Genomic DNA, 13,530 nt, shown 5'->3' on the forward strand with positions numbered 1-13,530 from the left:
AGGGATTCCCTTGAGGCCAATTCCCTTGAATATCTCGGAAATGGCTGAGTGGATAATTAATCAAAACAAAACAGGCAATGCGTTTCAGGATACGGAAGACTGGGCACGTAAATGGAAGTCGGCAGGTTACAATCTGACTACCTTTGTAGGGGGATACCAACCGTGCTGCAATAATTCCAAACGGCCCCCATTTTTTGTTATCACTAATACAACGGATGTAGGAAGACCGGGGGAATTGGTCTGTCTGATTAGAAACATCAAAGGAGGCTAAAATATGGGGTATAGTAACTGCTCCCAGAATTATAATATAATCAAGCCAAGGAACCGTCCAAACTGGGCCGATGTGGGAATTCTTAACGTAACGGGGATTCTGAATAAAACAGATGGAAAAGCCTGGACAGGCCCCAGAGTGTTGCTGACAAAGAAACAGCTAACGTTCATTGCCTATAATGGCACCTATTGGGTGTGTGGTCACAAGGCCACTTGGCTGCCCCAGAATTGGACAGGATCCTGCTATTTAGAAACATAGAAAATAGGTGCAGGAGTAGGCCATTCGGCACTTCGAGCCTGCACCACCATTCAATAAGATCATGGCTGATCATTCCTTCAGTACCCCTTTCCTGCTTTCTCTCCATACCCCTTGATCCCTTTAGCCATAAGGGCCATATCTAACTCCCTCTTGAATATATCCAATGAACTGACATCAACAACTCTCTGCGGCAGGAAATTCCACAGGTTAACAACTCTCTGAGTGAAGAAGTTTCTCCTCATCTCAGTCCTAAACGGCCTGCCTCTTATCCTAAGACTGTGTCCCCTGGTTCTGGACTTCCCCAACATCGGGAACATTCTTCCCGCATCTAGCCTGTCAAGTCCAGTCAGAATCTTATATGTTTCCATGAGATTCCCTCTCATCCTTCTAAGCTCCAGTGTATAAGGGCCCAGTTGATCCAGTCTCTCCTCATCTGTCAGTCCAGCCATCCCTGGAATCAGTCTGGTGAACCTTCGCTGCACTCCCTCAATAGCAAGAACATCACTCCTCAGATTTGGAGACCAAAACTGAATACAATATTCCAGGTGAGGCCTCACTAAGGCCCTGTACAACTGCAGCAAGACTTCCCTGCTCCTATACTCAAAACCCCTTGCTATGAAGGCCAACATACCACTTGCCTTCTTCACCGCCTACTGTACCTGCATGCAAACTTTCAATGACTGATGAACCATGACACCCAGGTCTCGCTGCACCTCCCCTTTTCCTAATCTGCCGCCATTCAGATAATATTCTGCCTTCGTGTTTGTGCCCCCAAAATGGATAACCTCATATTTATCCACATTATACTGCATCTGCCATGCATTTGCCTACTCGCCTAACCTGTCCAAGTCACTCTGCAGCCTCTTAGCACCCTCCTCACAGCTCACACCGCCACCCAGTTTAGTGTCATCTGCAAACTTGGAGATATTGCACTCAATTCCATCATCTAAATCATTAATATATATTGTAAAGAGCTGGGGTCCCAGCACTGAGTCCTGCGGCACCCCACGAGTCACTGCCTGCCATTCTGAGAAGGACCCGTTTATCCCGACTCTCTGCTTCCTGTCTGCCAACCAGTTCTCTATCCACGTCAGTACATTGTCCCCAATACCATGTGCTTTGATTTTGCACACCAATCTCCTGTGTGGGACTTTGTCAAAAGCCTTTTGAAAGTCCAAATACACCACATCCAGTGGTTCTCCCTTGTCCACTCTACTAGTTACATCCTCAAAAAATTCCAGAATATTTGTCAAGCATGGTTTCCCTTTCATAAATCCATGCTGCCTTGGACCAATCCTATCACTGCTCTCCAAATGCGCTGCTATTTCATCCTTAATGATTGATTCCAACATTTTCCCTATCACCGATGTCAGGCTAACCGATCTATAATTACCCGTTTTCTCTCTCCCTCCTTTTTAAAAAAGTGGTGTTACTTTAGCAACCCTCCAGTCCATAGGAACTGATCCAGAGTCGATAGACTGTTGGAAAATTATCACCAATGCATCCACCATTTCTAGGGCCACTTCCTTAAGTACTCTGGGATGTAGACTATCAGGCCCTGGGGATTTATCGGCCTTCAATCTCATCAATTTCCCTAACACAATTTCCCGCCTAAAAAGGATATCCTTCGGTTCCTCCTTCTCACTAGACCCTCGGTCCCCTTAGTACATCCGGAAGGTTATTTGTGTCTTCCTTTGTGAAGACAGAACCAAAGTACGTGTTCAATTGGTCTGCCATTTTTTTGTTCCCCATTATAAATTCACCCGAATCCGACTGCAAGGGACCTACATTTGCCTTCACTAATCTTCTTCTCTTCATATCTATAGAAGCTTTTGCAGTTAGTTTTTATGTTCCCAGCAAGCTTCCTCTCATACTCTATTTTCCCCCTCTTAATTAAACCCTTTGTCCTCCTCTGCTGAATTCTAAAATTCTCCCAGTCCTCGATTTGCTGCTTTTTCTGGCCAATTTGTATGCCTCTTCTTTGGAATTAATACTATCCTTAATTTCCTTTGTTAGCCACGGTTGAGCCACCTTCCCCGTTTTATTTTTACTCCAGACAGGGATGTACAATTGCTGATGTTCGTCCATATGATCTTTAAAGGTTTGCCATTGCCTATCCACCGTCAATCCTTTAAGTATCATTTGCCAGTCTAATCTAGCCTACATTGTGCCATATATGTATCATATAAAGTCACTGTCAGAACATCTACACCGTCCTAAGAGAGCTATCACAGAAACAGAGAGGTTCTTTGCCATTCTGATCCCCGGGTATGGGACCGCCAAACTGGCAAGGGAATCGATTAACATGGCATCCGTTGTGGAACGGGTAGCCAATCTTACCTCAGAGGCCCTAGTTAAAATCAATGCAGAAATGGTAGCAATCCGCACAGTAGCCTTACAGAATAGACTGGCCCTTGACTAGGGAGGTACTTGCGCCCTACTCAGAACTGAGTGTTGCACATATATCCTAGATAGCTCTGAAGAAATTACCCACTTAGCAGAGCATATCCAAAAGGAGGTAGAAAAACTTAAGCAACCCCCATCATTCACTTTGTGGAGTGGAGCCACTGAATGGCTAGGTTCAATAGGAACTTCATTGGTGGAAGGTTTAATTCTATTCGTTGTAATTATTTTACTTTTATATTGTTTGTTTATGTTGATTAAATGTTGTTGCAATCAGGCGGCTGTAACTGCTGTCCCGCAGGTGAGACACCTTGCAGGTCCCAGCAGATCGTCTGTATGTGGCACAGGGGTATGTTATGCTTAAGGGAAGGTTGTTTACTGGTTGAATTAACATATTGATTTGGATTAAATTGGAATGAGGTTAATTAACCTACTAAAACCAGACTTCCATTGTGGCCACGATGGAATTCGGGTTGATGTAAATTTGTGTGGAAGCTCCTAGGCCGGACATGTGGCGAAACACATCAACAAATTTTTGAAGGAAACTCTATTAACATGTATGAAATTATTTTGTAGAATGTTTAACCAGTGATACCTGATGTTTTATGATTCAGTTTATGAAAGACTCAAAGGGGGGGATTGATAGAGAATTCAAATAGGCTGCAAAGTTGAGAAAACACAGACCCTAGCCTGCGTGAGAGTTAGCACATTGCATTGAGCTATAACTCATGCTTGACATTTCAGGACTTTTGGCACAGAGCCATTTATGGGCTAACAACATATCAATTGAGCCAATAAGGTCAAAGGGGGCGAGGTCATGATTGTAAATTGATCCAGGATAAGTACAGCCATTTTTTGCCATGTGTTTCAGAAGGACAAAGGACCTGGCATAAAGCCAGCAGTTTGTTGCAGCTGCCAGAATAAAGTTATGTTAAACTATCACCGGAGTTCGCATCTCATTGAAAATTAAGAGATCTAACAAACACCCTTCAATAGCCGGTGGTGAGGTTAAGGCAATAGCTAGCTGGTGGTCATAAACTTCAGCTTCAGTCTTGCAATCAGTGACATCATCACAACTACTCAATGGAGTTACTACCTTATAACACTACAAGCCACCTGTTACCCAACTTGGCAATAATCCTCAACGGCAGCCAATTATTATACTAAATGATAAAAGTCTGCACCAACAACTTCTGCATTCTATGAACTCGAAAGGCAATCATGGCTAATTATTCTTTGTAAGCTTCGCAGGCCTTTAGAATAAAGAATGCATAAATTCAACCCTATAAAATCACCAAAAGTGACACTTAATGTGGCCTCCTCTTGAAAACTAATAAAGTAAATGAATGCCTGTGAGCTGCCAGTAATGGGGGCATATTTCATTTCTAGTGGAAACTTTCTCAGTGATGCGTAGCACATTACGAGAGGAGCGCACATATGGTTTCCAAGAATCGACTGCGACAAGATTTATTTTTTGTTATTTTTGTTCCCCTGCCCAAACACAAACCTGAGCCGCCTTCCGTCAGGTACTTGTCCCGTGCATAGATGATCGAGTCGAGCATGGATTCGAACAACAAAAAATAACCCTGTGTAAAAAGAGTGGGGAAATGGTTAACAAATGGTAAGTATAATTACAAAATCACAACAGTTTATCTAGATAAAAATAATCAATTCACACCAGTCCAAACACCTAGAAGAAACCCAAGTCACGAGAATATCACAACGTGTGCACCCGCCACGATGATCATTTTAACCATTTCAGACTACAATACTTTGAAGACGACATTTAAACACATATTTTGATAACTACAATTACTTCAAAGGCTTGACTGGGAACATAACCTGCAGCAAACATTAATTAGTGTAAAAGTTCAGAGCTTGCAATATCTTGTTCTCATTCATCTGTTTATTTAGAATGTAGCCAATGCGCGATTTTCCTTTGACAAAATATCGCGACAGGATGAGTGTATGCTTATATTAGCTGTGTGCATTGCATCACTAAGATCGCTCATGCTGCAAGTCTACGGCCAACAATCTGCCCTGCCTTTTGTAGATCAATGGCAGGTACAGCAACATTGCTGATGGCCTGCCAGAGCCATCATTTTGAGGCTGAGGAGACTGGAGCTACAGATTGACTCATATGTGGCCTTATACTTTGTGTTCTCTACGGTTTCCATATCTCCACTTAAGCTGGGGGAAAAAATGAGATAAAGCAAACTAGAATAGAGAATCAATCTCCAATGATTTTAACATAACAGCATTTTACGCATACAGTGTACATAAAAATATATAGGGCCTCAAAGAAAATTTCGAACCAAGTACTTTTGGTTTAATTTCAATATTGGCCTATTGGTCCATATCGATCAAAGATATTGGGGTAGAATGTATCTGTCTTCATCACCCGGAAATGAATCACCCACACTTTATGGAACCCACCCGATTTTCATTCCATTATTTTCAATGGAACGTAAATCAGGCAGGTTCTAAATATAGCGGGCAATCCACATAGTCAATCTACTGGCCAGGTGGTGAAGATGAAAATCTACCCCATAGTGTCTGAGCATCTATGAAATCAAACAGGAGTACTAAAGATTTTTTTTTGCAAACTAACGTATAGAGCCAATACTTGGAAAATGTCAGTACAGGTTGAACCTCTCTTATTCGGCACCCTCGGGACCTGGCCTGTGCCGAATAAGGGATTTTGCCGGACGAGAGGAGGTCAGCATTGCAGGCCCAGCTTCGGTGCCTCGGCGACGCGTGACCTCCCTCTGCCCTGTCATGACTTAACCCACAGGATATACCAGCGTGCGCGTCTCCAAGACTCACTCCTAGGACATTCAAAGTAATGAAGCGGTCTTTTCTTTTTGTTTGGCAGAGTGCGGAGGGCAGCGGGGAGGGGAGGAGCGGCTGGCCCGAGGACACGGCTCACTGGACCAATCCCGGAGGGAGCGCCGAGGGCAGGGAGGGGAGGCCGGCCCGATAACGCAGCCTGCCGGCCCGACCCCGGACACGGCGTGGGAGGCAGGTCAATGGGACTCAGTGCAATCCGTGTGCTGAGCCGGGATCGCGTTAAGAGCAAGCCCGCCCAATGTAAGTGGAGCTATGGCGGTTCTGTGGCTGCGGGAAAGCAAAAAACTAGCCAGGGGGTTAAAACATATTTCTTTTAAAAGAAAATAACTTTTATCAAGATTTTATTTATAATTTAATTCAAAATATAATTATTAGTAGTACAGGTTGAACCTCTCCCCTCCCCCCACCCCCACCGACCTGAATACCCACCGTCAAGACCACTTAGGCAATCAGTGCCTTCGGAACTGGACCGAGGAAGGAGTCTCCATCTTCAGGAGAGCAGAGAATATTGCTGAGTACAAAGAAAATTTATCTGTGCATGCGCCACCCGGTGGCTGGGAATGATGCCGGACGAGGAGCGGTGCTAGATAAAAGAGTCCCGAATAAGAGAGGTTCAGCCTGTATTTGCAAGTATTGGACACACGGGTATTGCGCTCAAACTTTTGCTAACAAATTTGATTATGTCCCAGTACATCTACCATGGCTTTGCTCATGGACAACATTAAAAAGTAAAATGACTTGTTTAAAATGGAGATTCATTGAGCAGGTGGTACCTTTTGTATCTTTGTAATTTTGTTTAATCAATGTAGTCGAATGCGTCTCAAGATATAAGCTTCTCAGAAGTGACTCTTTATTTCCAGAAATAATTTTTAAATTGCACTCGCTTGAATAATAAAGCATTTGAGCGTTTAACTGCTTTCTCAAGTTTAATGTCTGGCTACAGAAAATCTCTCATTTGCCAGCACTGTAAGGGTGACTGAAACCTTTTTTTTTAAAAAAAAGGTGACTACGCCAACCATTCCCACTGGTTGGGCCTCTATCAACCGTCTCAGATTTATTGGGTTGTTCCGCTTCATTAGCCCTGTAACTGCAACATGTCAAACCAATGAAAAAAACTTCAGACATGACACAGAGAACGAAACCGCCATCAAATCTCCCACTTCATCATTCAATTACCTTGTCAATGAAACATCTCAGATAAATGAGAAAGCTGAAATATCAAGTCTACAATGAACCAAAACAAAACAAAAGACGGAACACTCCATCTACAGCCACACAGACCGTGATCATGTCAGACACAAATATTTTTAACTGGTAAATAGATACATGCAACAAAATAATGGGGGCCTGAAACAAAGAGTTTAGAAACAAAGCTGTTTTGCTCAAGGCTATGACTCGGCACAGAAATGCAACTTATTGCTCCCTTCAGGTTTGCTATTTGTACCTTGAATGACTGTGTTTCTCAATGACGTGATACTAGGAACTGTGGAGGAGCAAAAGGATTTGGGTGTCCATGTACACAAATCATTAAAAGCTAGTGTACAGGTACAAACGGTAATAAAAAGGTTAACTGAATGTTGGCCTTCATCTCAAGGGTTTGGAATACAAAAGTGAGAAGGTTATGCTTTAGTTGTTCAAAGCCTTGGTCAGACCCCATCTGGTGCACTGCGTTCAGTTTTGCGCACCACACCTCAGGAAGGATATATTGGCCTTGGAGAAGGTACAGTGCAGATTCATTAAAATGATACCAAGGCTTCATAGGTTAAATTATGAGGATAGGTTGCGCAGACGTGGTTTGTAGCCCCTTGAGTTTACAAGGTTGAGGAATAACCTAATGGAGGTTTCTAAAATGATAAAAGCATTCGATGAGTTAGATACAGTGAAATAATACCCACAGCTGGGGGAATCCATAAAAGGGGGCATAATCTTAAAATTAGAGCCAGACCAGTGTAAGAATAAGAGTGTTCGGTAATAAAATTGATTCATTGTATGTATAAATGTTGAAAGTGTAGACTATACGAAAAGACAGTTTTGAAAGATTCAAGACCTCCAACATGGTGTTTGTGTATTGTCTTAATTGGAAAGCCATTAACTTAATCAAGGGATGGCTGGGCCAGTCCAGCAGACACATGAGTGAGGAGGGCCAATAAGGAACTGCCCTGGAACCAAGGTCCAAAGCTGAGGCTTTCAGAGGAACAATGGACTTAAGGGATATAAAAACCCAAGCACAGGCAGCTCGCTCTCTCCTTCTCTCCTGGGCACACGGCAAAACGCCCGCTCAAAGACCAGCCGAAACAGCAGGCCATGTGTCCAGCCAGCCAGAGGAAAGTGACGTTTACCTTTTTATAAATCATTATTGTAACATTGTATCTTTTGTAACTAAGTAAGATCTGTAGGATAGCCGACGCTTGCTGATAAATGTGAGTGTGTGTGTGTTTGAATAAACTGTTCTGAATTGTTTTGAAAGAATCAGTCTCACTGTTAATTTAATACCAGATTTAGAAATCTTACAAATTGGTGGAGAATGCGGGCATCTGGTGAGACAGCTTGTTGATGATTCTTTTGAACAACTGGAAATTTCTGGAGTTGCGATTCCAACCTATGTTGCGAAGTATAACTTATAAACGATTAAGCGGATCGGGAGAGTTGTGTCTTAAGGAGCAGTCATCTCGATAGTTGGAACTGTTTAAGTGGGGACCCACCAGTAGTTATATTTAAAAGACAGGATGAAGGGATCGGTCGTGAACAGAAAGCCAACAATAAAAAGAAATGTTGAGCTAGTTTATTAGGAGAAGTTGTCCAAAAAGTTCCTGATACAAGACATAGAAGAGTTAAAGGCACAGGCACGGTACCTCCACAAGGGTCAACCTGTGTCCTTCAGGGAGCTGGTGGCAATTATTCAGGAGAGAGTAGATAAAAGGAGAGCTAAGGCCAAATCGGCAAACGGTCTTGTGGCATTCAATGCATTTTATTGTGCCCGGAGAGATGAGGAATTAATAAGGCAGGAACCCAAAGTGATACAAGATTTAAAAGAATTGCAAGTAAAAGAGATTCAACTAAAAAAAAAAGAGAGATTGAAGGTATAAAACAACATAAGGAAGAAGGCCTCCAACTTGTGATGCAGTTAAAAGATGGAGAAATACAGCATTTAAGACAAGAAATTGGTTGATTAAACCACAGTATTAAGCGATTCGAACGAAGGGCTAAACAGGCAGCTTCATTGCTACAACAAAGCCTCTCAAATTTAAATGCCACAGAGGCTTTGTTGAAGTAAATGAAAACAAATTAGAGTTAAAAATATATAAATTGGAAAACTTGAGGCTCCAACAAGATATAGAAGATGCTAGGGGAGCATTAAGGGAAGTAAGTAAGAAGCCACATAGGGAGGCAGATCACTCCCAGTGCCAACTAGAAATAGCTAGGCTAAAAAGTAAGTTAGGGGAGCAGCAGGCCCCGGTATCCGCAGTAACACGGGGAGCCATAACAGAGACAGAAAAAGGGGACAAGGGGGAGACAGATTGGTAAGAGGAAGGCAGTCAGTATAATTCCCCAGGAGGGTGATGTAGGATGGGATACCTTGGAGACACAAGAGTCAATCGTAGCCATAGTAACCACTTCTTTACAACGTAAGACGCACGGTCATATCACCAGTAACCATACCGACTCACGGCCCATATCTGGTGCTGGAGCCCATAATGATGTGTAGCCACGAGTTGGGGCCCATTAATGATGGGGACGACCCACTGGAAGTTAATAGGAGGTGGGCAAATTTCAGGAGGGGTCACCCCGAGTTGGAAGAGAGAGACTTAATACGAGTCCTCTTCCTGGCCTGTTCCACTTCTCTAAGAGATATTCTGCCAGACGCAGTCCTTCAGCCAGCCTCAGCGGCCGATGCACTCATGACTGAGATCCTAAACCATTTAGGGATCCGAAACTTGAACTTAGTGGCTTTGCTTAATCAGACCAAGCAGCGCCCAGAAGAGACCCCTAGAACCTTCAGTAATCGTCTGTACAATATCTATCAACGCACGCAGAACCAGGCATCCGCAAATGCTACAGTAGGAAAGAATCAGGAACAATTTAAATCGATGTTCCTGACCCAACTCCACTGGTGGCAAAAACAGGAAGGCAGATTATTATCTGAATGGTGACAGATTAGTAAAAGGGAAGGTGCAAAGAGACCTGGGTGTCATGGTACATCAGTCATTGAAGGTAGGCATGCAGGTACAGCAGATAGTAAAGAAAGCAAATGGCATGCTGGCCTTCATAGTGAGGGGATTTGAGTATAGGAGCAGGGAGGTCTTACTGCAGTTGTACAGGGCCTTGGTGAGATCACACCTTTAGTATTGTGTGCAGTTTTGGTCTCCTAATCTGAGGAAGGACGTGCTTGCTATTGAGGGAGTGTAGCGAAGATTCACCAAACTGATTCCCGGGATGGAAGGACTGACATATGAGGAAAAACTGGATCGGCTAGGCTTATACTCACTGGAATTTAGAAGAATGAGAGGGGATCTCATAGAAGCATATAAAATTCTGATGGGACTGGACAAGTCAGATGCAGGAAGAATGTTCCCGATATTGGGGAAGTCCAGAACCAGGGGTCACAGTCTAAAGATAAGGGGTAAGCCATATAGGACCGAGATGAGGTGAAACTTTTTCACCCAGAGAGTTGTGAACCTGTGGAATTCTCTGCCACAGAAAGTTGTTGAGTCTTGTTCATTGGACCTATTCAAAAGGGAGTTAGATATGGCCCTTACGGCTAAAGAGAACAAGGAGTATGGAGAGAAGGCAGGAGTGGGGTACTGAGGTTGCATAATCAGCCATGATCATACTGAATGGTGGTGCAGGCTCAAAGGGCCGAATTGCCTGCTCCTGCGCCTATTTTCTATGTTTCTATGTCTAGTTAAAACCACCCTGGGAATAGCCATGAGGCCCACCAATCAGTGGACAGATATAGACCAGCGCTCAAATAGCCTGGGAGATGGTAAAAGACCAATTAAAGGTGAAGTCACCACCCACTGCAAATAAATCAGTGTCAATGATTTATTTGACAAGGGATCTCGAAACTACCCCTTTAAGGGACAGTGCTTTAATTGTAAGAAGGTAGGCCACCTAGCAAAAGACTGCAGCAGATCCAGACCAGCACAGAACTATGATGCAATGCATAGCTACCTCCCGAGGGATGAATCCAAGCCCTCTGGGACAAATCAACGATTGGATCAATTGATAACCCTCATACAAACCCAAATTGCCACAGGGAGGATGCAAAATCATTTACCGGTGCACACAATCGCCGATGTACACACATTAGAGAGACCCATTCAAGGATTGGCCCTATAACAGGGTTCGGCCCCCAAAGATTGGTCGGAAGTGGGGTTCCGATGTGATGGTAGCGGGAGACCAGTAGTCCTTGTTGTCTTAAAAGGGGGCAGGCAGCAGATTATGCTTATTGATACTGGCTCAGCCGTTAGCATCATCCACACCCCATACCCTGAATGCCATGCAGTGGCAGGCAAGGGTTGTATGACCCTTAAAGGGTTTGACGGTGATACAACCAGCACATATACAGAGAAGGCCACTGAACTTCAGTTGGGAGGCGTCAGCTGTAAGGTCCCAGCGCCGATGCTGATGACCACCCCCGACGGAAGGGGAATCTTAGGGATTGATGTGTTGGATCAGTATGGTGCGATGATAGATTATAATCAGGACTGTGTTTGGATGGGATTGAGAGATAAGGCAGGAGTGATAGAAATTTCAGATGCTCATTCGGTTTTTGCTATTAAAAAGCCCTCTGAGTATGACCCTCCAGTGAGAGAAAATGAAGCCGTGGCAAAACTAATTCAGGAACACCTCGCGGTGTTTGCCACATGCAAGCATGACTGTGGAAAAATGGCAGATGAGGAATCTATTGAGGGATCCCCCCCCCACTCATTCACTAAACAGTACCCCATCCCAAGGGACAGTCACCCTTATATCCGAGACACCATAAAATCCCTAGTCGAGCAAGGTGTTCTTAGGACAGGCACTTTCACGACCAATTCACCCGCATGGCCGGTTAAAAAGCCCGATAGCAGCTGGCGACTGATTATTAATTACAGAAAGTTAAATTCTGTAACACCAGCCTGCTCATCGGTAGTACGAGAAACTCCCACCATATTATCTCAAATTCTTGCTGGTTGCAAGTACTTCTCGACCCTTGACATCGCCAATGGATTCTGGAATATCCCTGTTAAGAGGGAAGACCAGTACAAATTTGTGTTCACATGTGAGGACCAGAGCTACACCTGGACATGCTTACCCCAGGGGTTCCACAATGCCCCCACGATATTCCACAAAAGAATGGCTGCAATTTTAAAAGACTTTTCCCACCCTACCTGCTTGCTGCAGTACATAGACGACCTACTGCTGGCAACCGACAGCATGGAGGAGCATCTGTCCCTTTTGCATGAACTTTTGACATTGTTGGCTCAGGTGGGACTAAAGGTGAATCCCCGTCAGGCTCAATTAGTAAAAGAACGGGTCACCTTTCTAGGAGTGTCCATTTCTCCAGAGGGATCATGCCCCGACTCTCACAAGGTGGAGATAATACAGCGACTGCCATTACCCACTTCCAAAACAGCCCTACGATCGTTCTTGGGTTTGGTGGGGACTGATGATCACACCCAGTCCGTGGCTAAATTAAAAACTGCAGTAATACAGGCCGCATGTCTGATCACTCCTGATCCCACGCAGCCCTTCCATTTGGAAGTCGGGGCCACAGAACAAAGCCTCACTGCAGCTCTGTGCCAAATACTGGCTGATCGACGACAGGCCATTGCATGTGCGTCTCAAATCCTGCAGGGGGCAGAAGATGTATACCGCATGCGAGCGCCACCTACCGGCCGTCTTCTGGTCGGTACATCACTTTACCTTTATTACTGGGTTACAGGCTACAATCCTGCACAGCGGGCATACACCTCTGAAACTACTGATGAAACCTCGAGAGTCGCTAGTTTCCTCGCAGCGCCTCAGCAAATGGACATTGGAATTTATGGAAAGAGACATTGATACCATCTCCAAACCCACAATCTTGCTGCCACAATTTCTGATCTATGAGGGGGACCCGCATAAATGTCCTTTACCCCTGATTAACTTTGAGACCCATCCTGTGCAGAAAGAGTCCATAAAGATGTCTATATCGATGGGTCCTCATATCAGGTATGCTGTGGTATTGACAGAAAGAACCATCCAGCGAAGATGCAACAGACAGTCTTCACAATATGCAGAAATCGCCGCACTTCTAACTGCTGTGAAGGAAACCTCAGATAGACCGGTGAATATTTGGTCCGATGGTGCCTATGCTATAAACACCATGCTCTCCCTGCCCCTATACCACAAAAATGACTATTGTATGATAGACGGTAAGGCCCTGGTCCATGGGCCCTGGTTACGCCTGCTCTGGTCATACCTTAAACCGCGATCCCAGCCCTGCTTCATCGGAAAGGTAGCAGCCCATAGAAAAGGGGGTCCACATAGTGAGGGAAATTCCAGAGCAGCCAAGGATGCTGGGATTGATGGGGAGATAGAGGATATAGTTGTTGAGCCCTGCAATGCTGTTAGCAAGGCCTCCCCAACAGATCACCTAGACTTAAAATCCCTGCAACAGCAATACTGGTCATATGCTGTTGTAAGCACCTGGCACGAGGAAGGCAGACCCCTTCCTCAACCAACAGCCTGGGCTCCCAATACCATACTAGCCATTGCCCCTG

General features: G+C 44.5%; 1 protein-coding gene across 6 annotated transcripts in view; it reads right to left on the reverse strand.

The window, feature by feature from the left end:
• Positions 1–13,530, reverse strand: part of prmt3 (protein arginine methyltransferase 3) — a 323,649-nt gene that overhangs the window by 143,159 nt on the left and 166,960 nt on the right. For all 6 annotated transcript variants that reach the window (XR_011596499.1, XM_070898645.1, XM_070898646.1 and 3 more), the window contains exon 11: positions 4,440–4,518. Coding sequence is in view for 5 of the 6 variants with exons in the window: in XM_070898645.1 (XP_070754746.1) it covers positions 4,440–4,518 (79 nt within the window). In the remaining variant the exon portion in view is untranslated. The remainder of the gene's footprint in view (positions 1–4,439; positions 4,519–13,530) is intronic.

The sequence above is a fragment of the Pristiophorus japonicus genome, chromosome 14 (genome assembly GCF_044704955.1).
Source record: "Pristiophorus japonicus isolate sPriJap1 chromosome 14, sPriJap1.hap1, whole genome shotgun sequence".
In the NCBI taxonomy this organism is placed as follows: domain Eukaryota; kingdom Metazoa; phylum Chordata; class Chondrichthyes; family Pristiophoridae; genus Pristiophorus; species Pristiophorus japonicus.